Source organism: Enhydra lutris, unplaced genomic scaffold (genome assembly GCF_002288905.1).
Source record: "Enhydra lutris kenyoni isolate GAN:26980312 unplaced genomic scaffold, ASM228890v2 scaffoldscaffold13, whole genome shotgun sequence".
In the NCBI taxonomy this organism is placed as follows: domain Eukaryota; kingdom Metazoa; phylum Chordata; class Mammalia; order Carnivora; family Mustelidae; genus Enhydra; species Enhydra lutris.
The window spans coordinates 32,062,421-32,075,009 of record NW_019154097.1 but is presented as its reverse complement, the minus strand read 5'-3'; the positions used below and the strand labels follow the sequence as shown (position 1 = coordinate 32,075,009).

Genomic DNA, 12,589 nt, shown 5'->3' with positions numbered 1-12,589 from the left:
TGTGTGGGGGACACGCAGTGGGTGGATTCCTGAGCAGGAGGCCCCACTCCGGGTGCAAAAGTGCTCACCACAGGAAGCCAAACCGTGGGCTGGGATCCACTTCACGGTCACGGTGCCCAAGACCTGAGGCCACGCGGGTGTAACACTCTGAGACCCCAGCAGGCGGAGCCACGTGCCCATCTCCACACCAGGCCCATCTCAGGCTTCTGGTTTTGAGAAGCCACATTTCAGACCAAATCTGCTCGCAGGTCTCCTCGGCAGCTCAGCCTGAGGAAGAGCTGCCGGCCTCAGGCTCCTGGGCCAGCTCTGGGCTGGACAATGAGTTGGGCTGCTCAGAGCATGGGGCTGGGACCCCCACCCCACGCCCATCCTGCTCTTCCACCCTCCAGTCTGAGCGGGCCCTGCCCCTGGGCCGAGCTGACCTGAGGAGCCACAGAGCGGCCTCCCCAGCCTGGGCCAGTGAGGGGCAGTGGGGGTGGGGCTGGTCCCTGCCCAGAGCCCTGAGTGCCACCCTGGGAGAGAGGCTGAGCTGAGGCCACACTCACCTTTCCAGCCCTGAAGACATCTCTTCACTAAACTCTGAGCTCTCACTACTGCCTGGAAAAGGAACACAGATCAATGAGCGTGGCAGCCTCACAGAAGAGCGGCCAACCCCACAGGAGTCCGTTCTCCTGGGTCAGCAGGCCCAGGGCCCTGAGCTCCACAGACATGCGGGAGACACGGCTTTCTGACCCCGGGGGGATCCGTGTGACTGGGGGTTTTGCTGCTGCCACTTCTCACTCGCTCTCTTGGGATGGTCAAAAGAAGTCTCCCCTACTGTTCCCGGTAGGTCCTCCACCCTTCCCACTGCCTCCTGCCCACCCCTGACCCCGCAAGGCTGCTCCTGGCTATGCACTGGCCCGCCAGGCCCTGCGCCCCTCAGCCTCCATGTCGGCCTGGCCTGGCCCTACCACGGCCTCCCTCCTGGACCAAGTGAAACCAGTGCTAGAACAAGCCTCACCAAGTGAGGACACAGGCCAAATGAGCACTTCTTTTCCCAAGGGCCAGGACTGTCACAGTAACTGCCTGGCATAAGACAGAAGCCTTGCGGAAGTGGCCCCTTGCCTCCTGGCCAGCATACACAGGAGAGAGGGTCCATCTCCCCCAGCTGGCCCTCTGGGGCGGACTGGGACACCTGCTCGCCAAGGCCCGGCTCTGGCCGCAAGGACACCTCTCACGGCACACTGCCCAGTCCTTTGTGCTCTCCCTCAGGCCTTGGCACTGCCTCGCTTTGGCCCTCTGCGGGCCGCCTGCTGGCACCGACTCTGGGCAGGGGGAGAGGGGGAGGGAGGAGGTCTCAGGTCCCTCGGGAGTCACCGGGTGGCGAGGGCTCCAAATAGGGCACACGCACGCATGGTTTTCGGCTCCATACAGAAAAGTGTCTGAGTTTTCCAAGAAGAGGAGCCGAGAACCAAACCGCCTGCTGATCCCTGTCTGGATACTGGAGAGTATTGTGTCTGACTCAGTGTTCTGAGTCAAGGCTGGGGGCTCAGGCACAGCTCAGTAAGTTTCCTGGGATGTAAAACAGCTGCCCTGCTGCCCCGCTGAAGGCTTTGGGGCTGGCGTTTCCCAGACTGGTTCCTCGGAACCTCCTCCCCATCCATACCTCATTCCAGAACACTCCAAGGAAAAGGGTCCCATGACCAGACTGGGAGAACCTGCAGACTCTACCGCCTTTTTGGTGATCCATAATGCCCATCGGCACATTCAAGGCTCTGAGAACAGACCTGCTTACCTGGTTCAACCCAGCCTTTCCCCACCATACTGACCCCGGAATTCTCTCCAGCATACTGACACCTATGAACCACGGGCTGCACTGTCCTGAGCTGTCATAAACCCCTGACTGGGCCCAGTGAGGATGACTTCCTCCCAGGCCAGAAGGGAGACATAGGCCTTGCTTGTCACAGTCTTTCTGGCAGTGGGAGAGAGCTGTCCCCTCCCCCCCAGTGATAGTGACTCAGAGACCTCCCTCATTTCGCAGGTATGCAGGACCTGGGATCCCCGCCCTCCCCCCAACTTCCTCCCAGGATTCATGGGCCCCCAACCAGACCTCACGAGATCAAACCCCTACCCTGGCGACTCCCTAAGCCGCCACCAGCCCTGGGAGGGCTCCCTTTGAAGGGAAGCAGACAGACACACAGACACACAGACTATGGAAACACAGGCACGGCCAGTGGACAGTGTACTTGTCTGATGGTTGTCATGACAGGTGACCTGGGCACTACAGGGGGACAGGCCTGTGACCAGAGCACAACAGTGTCCTAGCTCTGACTCAGCCTCTCTCCATCCTGGCCTCAGCAATTCGGCTTGTGTTCCTTCCATGACACAAGTACCATTTCTGGCTCTAGCTCAAACACGCAATTTTATCCCTGAGGATCAATTTTTCATCCTCCGAAACTCTGGCTTCTCAGTGTGAAGACAAGTATACAAGAAGAACCCGGTGGCCCGCCCCGCTGCTGTCCCCAGGCAGCTTCACCTACTGCTTCCCCTACTTGGCTTTGCACACCGGGGCTTGTGGTGCCCCCAGGACAGAAGGCCCCCTGGGGCACAGCCAGGCTTTGGCAGCTGCCAACCAGTAACAGCGGGTCTCAGGTGTGCATCCGGCGGCTCCTTCCACCCGCCTGCTGTGCTCGGAGCACCCAGTGGAACCCCGGAGACCGGGAAGCAGAGGCCTCCCTGGCTTGGGCGACTGCGGTAGGGAGCCCTTTCTGCAGGGGGTGGCGGGCCACCGGGCGCTGCACAGTGACAGAGACAGACACGGAGCACACACCGGACTGTGGCCCGCCCACTGTCGTGTGCAGGCCGGAGACGCTTACCTAGGGAGAGTCCATTGGTGACGGCAGAGGAGGAGGTGAGGGCGAGGGCCCTGCGGGGGCTGCGGGACTCTAGGACACTGTCGTCCAGCAGGTGCCTCGCTTTCTCCGATGGGAATGTCGCACTTTTACTCTCAACTACACTCAACTGACACATCATACTGGAAAATGGAAAGGAAGAAAGAAGGCAAAGCTCCTTATCTGTGGCATAACAGCGAGCACACCTGCACGTGCGCGGGGGTCCTGAGCAGACGGCGCAGCTGGAGGAAAAGGACTTCCGCCCAGAAGCATGGTGCAAGTCCAGGCTCTGCCCTAGCTCATGGCGTGACCTTGGGCAAGTCGCCTCCTTTCTCTGAGCCTCAGTTTCTCCATCTGTCAAATGGGGACTAATGATACTTGCCCTGCATCTCTCGGGAGGACGACAAGGCTCAAGTGAGCGGACAGTGCTTGCGAACGATGCAGCCACACAGGGGAAGGGGCGGTGTGACCTGCGGCCAGCATGCCTGGCTCTGGAGCCACACGTCTGGTCCAGATCCTTGTGTCAACCTTGCTCACAGCTGCAAAGTACTCCACCCAACTGAGTCTCAGAGGACGGCTTCTCACAAGGTATGAAGACAGCACCCACCTCTCACGCCTGCAGGGGCTCAAGGATGTAAGGCACGGCAGGCACATGGCGGAGCATCTAACCAGGGCAAAGCCCGAAACACTCAGAGATGACCCTCCCCCTCCGGCCTGTGAGGGACCCCAGGGCCAGCTTGAGCTGCCTGAGGCTTGTGTCTTAGTGGAGGAAGAAAGGAAGGGAGAGAGGGACGGAGGGAAGGAGAGGAGGGAAGACCAGAGGGAGGAGGGACCCAGCTGTTCAAGAGTCTGTGCCCAAAACCCTGGGGACACAGGCCCGGCCATGATGAGGCCAGAAGGGACCTGGGTACCCCCACCCCCGGGTGTCAGTCCCATATGGCCGGGCAAACCAGCGGCAGGCTCACTGCCCTTCGGGTTTTCTGAAACAACGGGCGAAAAGAGACCCTGAGCCCCAACACTGGCAGGTGCCTGTGCCTCGAGACATTTGGTGATGTCCTGGATGACAGTCATGATGTCCAGTGGACTCTGGAGTTTCCATAAGGGAGGCACTAACTGAGCTTGGGTAAAGCTTCTGGAATCCCACCATCGTTTCCCTGCACTTCCCTGCACTTCCCCGTGTGCTTCCTCCATCAGCTCCTGAACCAGTGATGCTCGCCACCGGTACACAGGCTGTGCTGCCCCAGCCGCCCTCCCAACTCCTCTGAGCCCGTGTCATCCTGGGGAGAGGGCACCTGCCAGGGATACCGAGAGCACTCAGCAGACGGATAAGGGAGCCCCCCAGTGGGCAAGCATTCCCAGCAGCCCTGGAGCCCATGTCCCACACTCAGCCCAGTCTGGAGCCCACGGCAGGTGTTGGGGGGCGCGGGGAGATGCTCAGTCACCCACTTGTTTCCCAGGCTGTGGCTCTTCCTGTGTCTCGGGACAGGGGGTGTGGGGAGGCTGCCAGCAACAGACGCATCAGGACAGGTGGGCCGTCGGCTGAACCTCGCAGAGCTGGAGCCGGCGGAGGGGCCTGTGAACAGAACAGAGAGAGAGAGCAATGGTCAGGGCAGGCTGGGGAGGCTCAGAGGTGGTGGCCCCGGCGGGGTAAGGCACTAGGCCCGGCTGACATAAGCAGGACAAGGTTCACAGAAGCCTCGAGGCTTTCTACTCATGAGACACGGACCCCTCACGGGCAGCATAACTAGCCTCTGAACTGTCAAGATGGCTGGTGTCCTGCTGCACACGGTGCCCCTGGACCGGACAGTGCCACTGGCTAATACAGCGAATGTGCGGATGGAGGTGTGGGGCGCAGGCGGGAGGCAGGCATGGGGACTGGCAGCCTAGCTTGGTCTCCCCACGGCAACAGTTCTCCAAGGCACCCAGCTGGGTGGCAGAACTGAGAGCTCACAGTGTATCTTCTGAATCGAAGTCCAGCGTCCGTGCCCTGTGCCCCTGTGGCCACTTTCTGTTCTCTGCTCATTCAGCCAGAGGGGATGGGGGGCTTCTCGGGGAGGCAGTGGCTTTCCCGCGGTAGGCCATGGCTAGGGAGGCAGGGGCTGAGACGCCAGGCCTATCCATTACTGGCTGATGACCTCGGACAGGTTATTTCACTTGATCCCTGAGCCTCAGGTTCCTCTTCTGGAAAGCAGGAGTAACTCAGCTGACCTTGCAGGCGGTTGGGAGGTCATGAGGTCACGTACGTGGAGTCTCACAGACAGTGCTCCTACTTGTTTGATTCTGGTAATTATTGCCATGTCCTCCTCAGCCTTAGCCATGGGGTCAGTGGGAGGTCACGAGAGCGGGGTGGGGGGGCTGCTGGGGCCACAAACTGCACTGGGTGCCGAGTGTGGAGACTGAGGCAGAACCCTTTGTGCAGCCACGTCCTGGGCTATACAGCTGGAGGGGCAAGGTCCTGACCACTACTGTGGTAGTGGGAAGGGAAGTCTTGAAGGGAGGGGACCCCAGATGCTAGTCTAGCCTTAGCTACCCAGGACAGACGCTGGAAGTTAAGAGCCAGCGCTTCCACAAAGGAGTTGGCGGCTCCCTGCACAGCACATCAACACACAGCAAGCCGACAGGCTGCTGCCCAGCCACGCAGGCGAGCTTCCCTGCAGGGCCTGTGAGGTCCACGCAGGGCTTCAGACCCTCCACCACAAGACGCCGCAGATCCACACGGGGCCTAAGGGCTCCCTGTCCTCCAGCACGCCTGACTCATCCCCATTTTCATGTCCTAAATACTGAGCCCTGTTCCCAGCCTGTCACTGAAGAAAGCCTAGCTCCCTCCTGGTACTCTGGAAGGTTCGGGAGGCAGGCGAACACACCCTGTCCGGGGCGCAGACTTCCCGCTCCCCGCCGTTGGCTCACCTCTGCCTCCCGTCCACAACCCACAGGGCACACACACCTCCTCCCTCAGACCCCCGCGCCCCACCACCAACCCCTCTGTCCTTGAGCCCCTTGTGCAGCTTGTGGACCTCTCCCTTTCAAGCAATGCTGCTCTCTCCTTCCATGAGGAAGCTGTGGCTGTCAGGTCCAGCCTGCGACTGTCACCGGTGGCCGCACCCACACGCGGCTCCCTGCTGGGCCCAGGGCTTGGAACTTGTCTCCTCCCGGTTCTACCTGCTCCCTCTGAGAACTCACGCCATCACCTCCCATTCTCTCCCCAGGCCCCTTCCCCAGCCCTCTAAACACACCCTTGTCTCTCCTTCTCTGTGAAGTAAGGTCCCTTGGCCCCGTCTTCCTCCCAGCCAGTCGCGCCCTGTCAGAGGGCTGTTGTCCTCGCAGCTCTGCTTCTGTCCTCCACACCCAGCCTTCAAGTCACTGAAATCTGGTTTCCACACCCAGTGACATTTCCATTGACCTCCTTTTTGTGAAACTAATGAACACCATTGTCCTTCTCACCAGAGCCTGTGGCATCTGGTGCCAGTGACCAGTCCTTCTCGAAACACCGTATGTCCTGGGTGTCTGGGTGTCCGTGTGTCTCACTCTCCTGCCTCTCTCCGTGCATCTTCGCCACTGTTGCTCTGGCTCCTCCGTGGGCTGCTTATCCTCCAACCAGCTCTCACGCTTGTGTTTTCTACACACGCTTCCCTCTTTGGCTCCTGATTTTGATTTAATTTATCTCACCAGATATGCTGATGAGTCTGAAATGGACACTTTTCTGAGCCTGAAACCAATAGACCCAGGACGTTTCCATCTGAACTTCCGTAAGGTATCCCAAGTTCAGCTCAGTGAAGGCTGAACCTGGAGCCTCCTCCTCTATTTCCAACTCTGGACACTCTGCCACCTGGCCTGGAAGGTGGGGTCATCTCGGCTTCTCCTAGACTGTGACTTGTCTCTTCTCTTCTTATCTCCTCTTTGCTTGCCATACACAATCGTCAAGGCCCCCAGATTTTGCACATCTCCTCGCACCCATCACTCATGTCACTGCATGGTCTGAGTCCCCACACTTTATCTTCTGCCTCTGAAATCCAACCCCCATACGGCTCCATGAGTGTCTGAAAAAATGAGAAGCCGGACACACCATCTTCTTGCTTGCGACTGCTGATGCCGTGGTGTTCACACACCGCCTAACCGGGCTATTTAAGCTGATCTTAAAATCTTGTTGGAAAAATAAAGGGACAAAGTAGCCAAAACAGTTCTTAAAAATAGTAAAGGCCTCGCCCTACCAGATATCAGAACAAAACACAAACAACAGTGATTCACATAGTTTGGTCTTGGGGCAGGGATAGAGAAACAGTTCAGTAAATCAGAAGGGAGAGCCCAGATTTGCTTCTTCATGGTGGTGGAATTACACATCAGTGGGGAAGGGAGGGTGTGTTTAGTATATGGCACTGGGCTCCATTTGGAGAAAGATGAAATTAGAGTCCTCCCACCTTATATTACACAAGCGGATTCACGTCATGAATGTGAAAATCAAAAATGTGAGACTACTGGGAAAAAAATAAAAGGCAATCTTTATGACCTTGGAGGAAGAAACGAAAAGCATAAACCCTAAAGGACAAAAAAAATTGAATACAGGGGCACCTGGCTGGCTCAGTCAGTTAAGCGTCTGCCTTCGATTCAGGTCATGATCCCAGGGTCCCGGGATCAAGCCCCACATCGGGCTCCCTGCTGAGCAGAGAGCCTGCTTCTCCCTCTCCCTCTGCCTGCCGCTCTGCCCACTGTGCTCTCTGTCTCTCTGTCAAATAAATAAATAAAATCTTGAAATAAAATAAAATAAAATGAAACATTTCTTCTCCAAAACAAACAAATAAAAGACCGTAAAAACGATGTTAAAAGGCAAGTTGTAGTCTGGGAGAAGAGATCTATCACCACATCACTAGCAAAGGATTCGTGTTGAGATACATGAAGAACTTCAAATATCGGTGAAGAGAGACAAACCATACAGAGAAAATGGGTAAAGGACACAAATGGGAAATTCACAAAAGAGGAACCCCACGTGACCAATCACTACTACAAAGAGACGTGCTTAACCTCACTGGGGATAACGGGAATGCAAATTATATAGTAAAAGTGAGAAAAAAACTCTCTTACCTTATTAGATTGTAAAAATTAATTAGCCTAACGATGTCCAGTGCTGGCTAGGGGGATGCTAGTTCGGGGTTCACAGGAGTGCCCAATACTTGGAAAGCGGCAACGGCGAGTGAAGGTGAAGGTGCCAGGGCTCTGTGCAGGCGGTTCCAACTCGAGGAATCCGCCCTGAGCAAACGCCTGCAGATGTGCACAAGGAGACGCATGCACACGGATGTGCTACGTAGCACTGCGTCCAACAGCAGAAGAGGGGAAACAGTCCACATGGCCCTCAGGAGGGAAATGGATGAATGAGCTGTGGTCTATGCATCCAGCAAATTCTACAGAGCAGGAAAACCGCGAAGAAACCAGATTTATAGGTATCAATACAGATTAAATCCTAGAAGCACCTAGAAGCGGAAAGTGTAAGGTGCAAAAGTGTGTTTACATTGAGGCATGATGCCATTTGTGTAAACATTTTAGAACATGCAAACCATGTTCCAGTTCCAGGCTGCCTGGGGTCTCTCAGAAGCGGGCTCTGACAGATGGATCCATGACAAGGACGCCTGAGAGGCGGGGCCTGGACTTTACCAACAAGACACGGCCCATGGAAGGCCTTCGAGGAGCGTGTGCAGGTACTGAGACGTACTTCAGCTGAGCGTCTGCGGGCATCTTTCCCTGCAAGGTGGTCCATGCCATCACCAGCCCAGTTCACCGGGGGATGGAGCAGAGGCATCTGGAGAGAAATGGGGTTTCTTGGGCCCATCCTGGAGGTTCTGATTTCATTGGCTTCAAGCGGGTCTGGCCATTGCTCTCCAGGTGGCCCGCATGCGCACCCCAGTGAAGACATTCTGTGCAAAAGCTGGGACAAAAGCAAGCTCAGGCCTGGAGGAAATGTCTCGTGTGTCTGCCCCAGAGAAGAAAGGGAAGAATGGAGGCCGTCCTGGTTTGTTTTTGTTTTGCACTTATTGCTCAATAAGTGAATCCATGCGGAGGGCGGAATTCGCCTTGTTTATCAGTGGCATGGCCGCGGGATTACACTGACTGAGTCACCCTGGCTCCCACCATGGGTTCAGAAAGTGTTTTGCAAAGGTCAGTTTGCACTGCTCTGGCCCCTGTGGTTTGAACTGGAACTCGACTCCCTGTGCTGTCACAGTAATAATGACGGTGATAATCACGATCGAGTGTTCTGTGCCGGGGACCGAGGTGCAGGGCGTGCTGCCCTCCACGTCGGGGCTTCTCCCAGCAGCTCTGGTTCATAGATGGGAAAGCCAGGGCCCATTCAGCAGCCACGTGCTGGACTTGAGCCCAGGGGTCCACGGCTCTCCCAGTGGGGGCGGGACAGGGAGTGGGGGGGCAGGTCTAGCAGTTCGAAGGTCAGGCGTTACCGAAAACCTGAGGCAGAAAAAAATAGTGTCACACTTGAGGTGATCCGATAGAAGCAGGTGGCACTTCCTCAAGGAAGCGTGTGTTGCAAAAGGTCCAACTGCTACACTTGCAGGTTAAGGTGGAGAGGACAAACATCTACTGCGCACCAGCTGCATGCCAGGCTTGTCCCAACACTCCAACATCCTATTACATCAACTCGTAGGTAGCTGGCAATTTTACAGTCGCCATTTTAAAGAGACATCTGAGGCACATGAGGTCACGCGCTGGAGGGGTGCTGGCCTTGCTCCCTCAGCTGGCTGAGCGTGCTGGGCTGAGCCTAGAGAGCTGGACCCCCAAAGCTCTTCTGGTAACCTCGGTGGCTGTCCCACTCACTCCTTTCTCGCCTGCCTCCAGGTGCTCCCCGCATCCTGGCTCTGACTCGCGTGTGCTGCTCTCCTAGGCCTGCGGATATGCCCTTGGTTTCTTCCGCTGGGCTCCTGATTCTCCCACCAGGACAAGGCCCAGATCCGCCTCCCTCTTCTCGCTGCTTTGCACAGCCTTGGGAGGCCTGACTGGCCTCAGATGGCCCTCAGCCCAGCCGAGGGGAAGGGTGGGAGGCCCAGGCAGAAGAGGCTGGATCTGCCTGGGTCCAGCGTCCAAGCCGATGCTGCTCTGGGTGCCCCGGGTCTTGGCCACTCCCACCCCCTGCATTGTTGACCAATAGCCTGGTCTGACGCTGAAGCAGAAGAATTTCCATTCAGTTGGGACTTCAGGATGGGGGTGGCTTCTCTGCCAGTAAGTGACGCTCTCGGCTACCGAAAGGCCTCATGTTCCGGCCCCACTAAGCCTGGGATGGCCACCACGTGACAGCACCAGAGACACGTGTCTTCTGGGGCCGTTTCTGAGCTGGGCGGCTGGCAAGTTTGTTTCTCCATGTCCCCTGGGGCAAGGGCAGGGATAAGGGCAGTGATAATGAGCTGGGGTTCTGGCCTTGCTTTGCAGAGTGTGGTCCCTGCTGCCCGGCCCGATATGGCACGAACAGCTGGAAAAACTGACCATGTGGCTTGACTATGTCAGAGGATTGCTCTCTTTTTCCTCAGCATAATTTTTCCATGAATAATCTTTAAAGCTCTTTAAGTGGTTGTTTCTTTAGCAGTTTTATTGGAACATATGAGAACTGACAGTCTCTGTGGGGAACTAGATATCGTGTTGAAAAAAAAAATCTGGTTTTCATTACATTTCTCTCAAGAAACCAACAGGCTGCCCAACAGACCACTCATTGATTGGAAGAGAAAAGAGCACAAGGCCTTCTAACAACGGCTTTGCGGTGGGCGGGAGTCGGGGTGATGAATGGTCCTAAGAACCCAGGATCCAGAGGCAGACGGACGTGGGCTCCGGTGTTATCGGCCACTTGCAGGCTGAGTGACCTTGGGCAAGTCACCTGGCACCTCTGAGCCTCATTCTACGTCTGCAAAACAGGAACAGTGGCCCAACCTGGCAGGCTCCCTGTGAAGAGGAAATGATACAGCATCCTTCCCTTCTTTCTGCAGCAAGTGTTTTCTGACCCGGAGCCAGCCCTGAGCCACGTGCTGGTCAGCCACATTGGATTAGGGAGCTCGTGTTCTGCTTTCATGGGGTTTACAGTCAAGTGGGCGAGAAAGACAAGTATGCAGGTCATTATACCCGGGAGGGACACAGGCTTTGACAGGAGGACAGAAGAAAACAGATATGATAATAGCAGTGACTACACCAATAGGACACATGCCTGGATCAAAAGAAAGGTAACAGGTCCGTTCACAGCAGTCACTACACCAGTGGCATGACGACCATGTCAATGACGATGGTGGTAATGGTAGCAGCTGACCTTTGCACATCTGTGGGGGCCAGAAACTGTGCTAAAAGCTTCACATGGGTGCAATAACACGGCCTCCCAGGCCTGGTTGTAATCTCGACGCCACCATGTGGGACCTGAGGTTAGAAGGATTAAGGAGCTTGCCTGGGCAAGCAGCTGGTGAGCAGCAGAGCCGTGAGCTGTGCATCCGAGAACACTGGAAGGTCGGAGAGGAGCTGGCGGGTCTGATATCCAGGCTGGCCCAAGCCGACGCCGTGGCGTATGCAGACGCAGCAGCAAAAGAGAAAAGACCCCAAGATGACAGAAAACAGAAGCTACTAGAGAAACTGCAGGAAGCCAGCCTGGCAGAAGAGCCGAGGGTGGGGACTATGCTTGGGGTGGGGGTGGAGGGTGGGGGGTGGTGGCCAGAGTGGCAGGGCCACGGGAGGAGGCTGGAGTTTACTGAGAGAAAGGTGGAGAGATTTTTAGGAGGAGGGGTGATGTGCTCAGATTTGTACCCTACAAAGCACACTCTGGCTAAAAAAGCATATGGATGGGGCCAGAATGACAGGCTGGGAAGGAGAGATGAGGATGACAGGTGGGTAGGAGATGGACCAGCAGGGGTGCGGCGGGAGGGGGGCTCAGGACAGCCTCGGTGGAGGCTGCTGCTGTTCACTTAGGAAGCAGGCCTGTGGGGCTGATGGGAAGTTCAGACTGGGACTGATGTCTGGAGGCTGCTGGGTGTGGCGTTCAGGAGACAGATGGCACCGGGGACAGATGCATGCAGACAGGGGTGTGTGGAGCCCCAGGAGAGGGCAAAATCATCCAGAGTTGTAAACTCAGTGAGAACTGGGACAGAACCAGTGTCTGTGGAATGAGAAGGGACAGGCTAAAAGACCCTGTGTAGATCCAGGGTCAACAGAACAAATATCTGAGACAAGTGTCATTTTCGATGCATGAAGAGAGTGACTTTGGGCTTCACTTGTAAGTCTAATGGAAGGCGTTAGAAGCAGTGCACTGATTTCCTGGGCAGCAGCCCCATCCTTGGCTGTCACCACTTCTCCCTCAGAGGCACCTTGTCTAGGTAGCACCCATCTTTGGGGCTGCAACACGCTCTCCTTCCCTTGGGTCCGGGTCTCTAGAGGGAGCAAGCTGGAGGGGCCTAGCCTACCACCTGACTCGGATGGCCAGCGCCAGGAGCCAGCGTCCTCCTCTGCCCACCCATGTGGACCACAGCAGGCAAGACTGAAACGCTCCAGAAACAACTTTCCGCTCAACCAGATGGTTTTCTCGGGAGAAGGGAGAAACAGAGGCAAGAACTGTTGACCTGCCCCCTTTGCCAGTGGTTCGATTAGCGATGGAAGGGCTTCTGTTGAGAGGCAGGCCCTGTGCTGCTGGTGCACATGTCCTGAGTTCTCAGAGAAGCCAGTGACCCCCATCCTCGGGCCAGGCCCTCCAGTCCCTCACT

The 12,589-nt window shown here is 56.5% G+C and overlaps 1 protein-coding gene across 13 annotated transcripts in view; it reads right to left on the bottom strand.

Moving 5' to 3' along the window:
- Nucleotides 1-12,589, bottom strand: part of LOC111146150 (Ral GEF with PH domain and SH3 binding motif 1) — a 275,084-nt gene that overhangs the window by 25,092 nt on the left and 237,403 nt on the right. For 7 of the 13 annotated variants that reach the window (XM_022501573.1, XM_022501576.1, XM_022501574.1 and 4 more), the window contains 3 exons: nucleotides 4,317-4,443; nucleotides 2,856-3,013; nucleotides 546-597 (listed from right to left, as the gene is read on the bottom strand). In XM_022501573.1, coding sequence (XP_022357281.1) covers nucleotides 546-597; nucleotides 2,856-3,013; nucleotides 4,317-4,443 — 337 coding nt within the window. The remainder of the gene's footprint in view (nucleotides 1-545; nucleotides 598-2,855; nucleotides 3,014-4,316; nucleotides 4,444-12,589) is intronic. The other 6 variants (XM_022501581.1, XM_022501582.1, XM_022501579.1 and 3 more) reach the window with 2 other exon arrangements.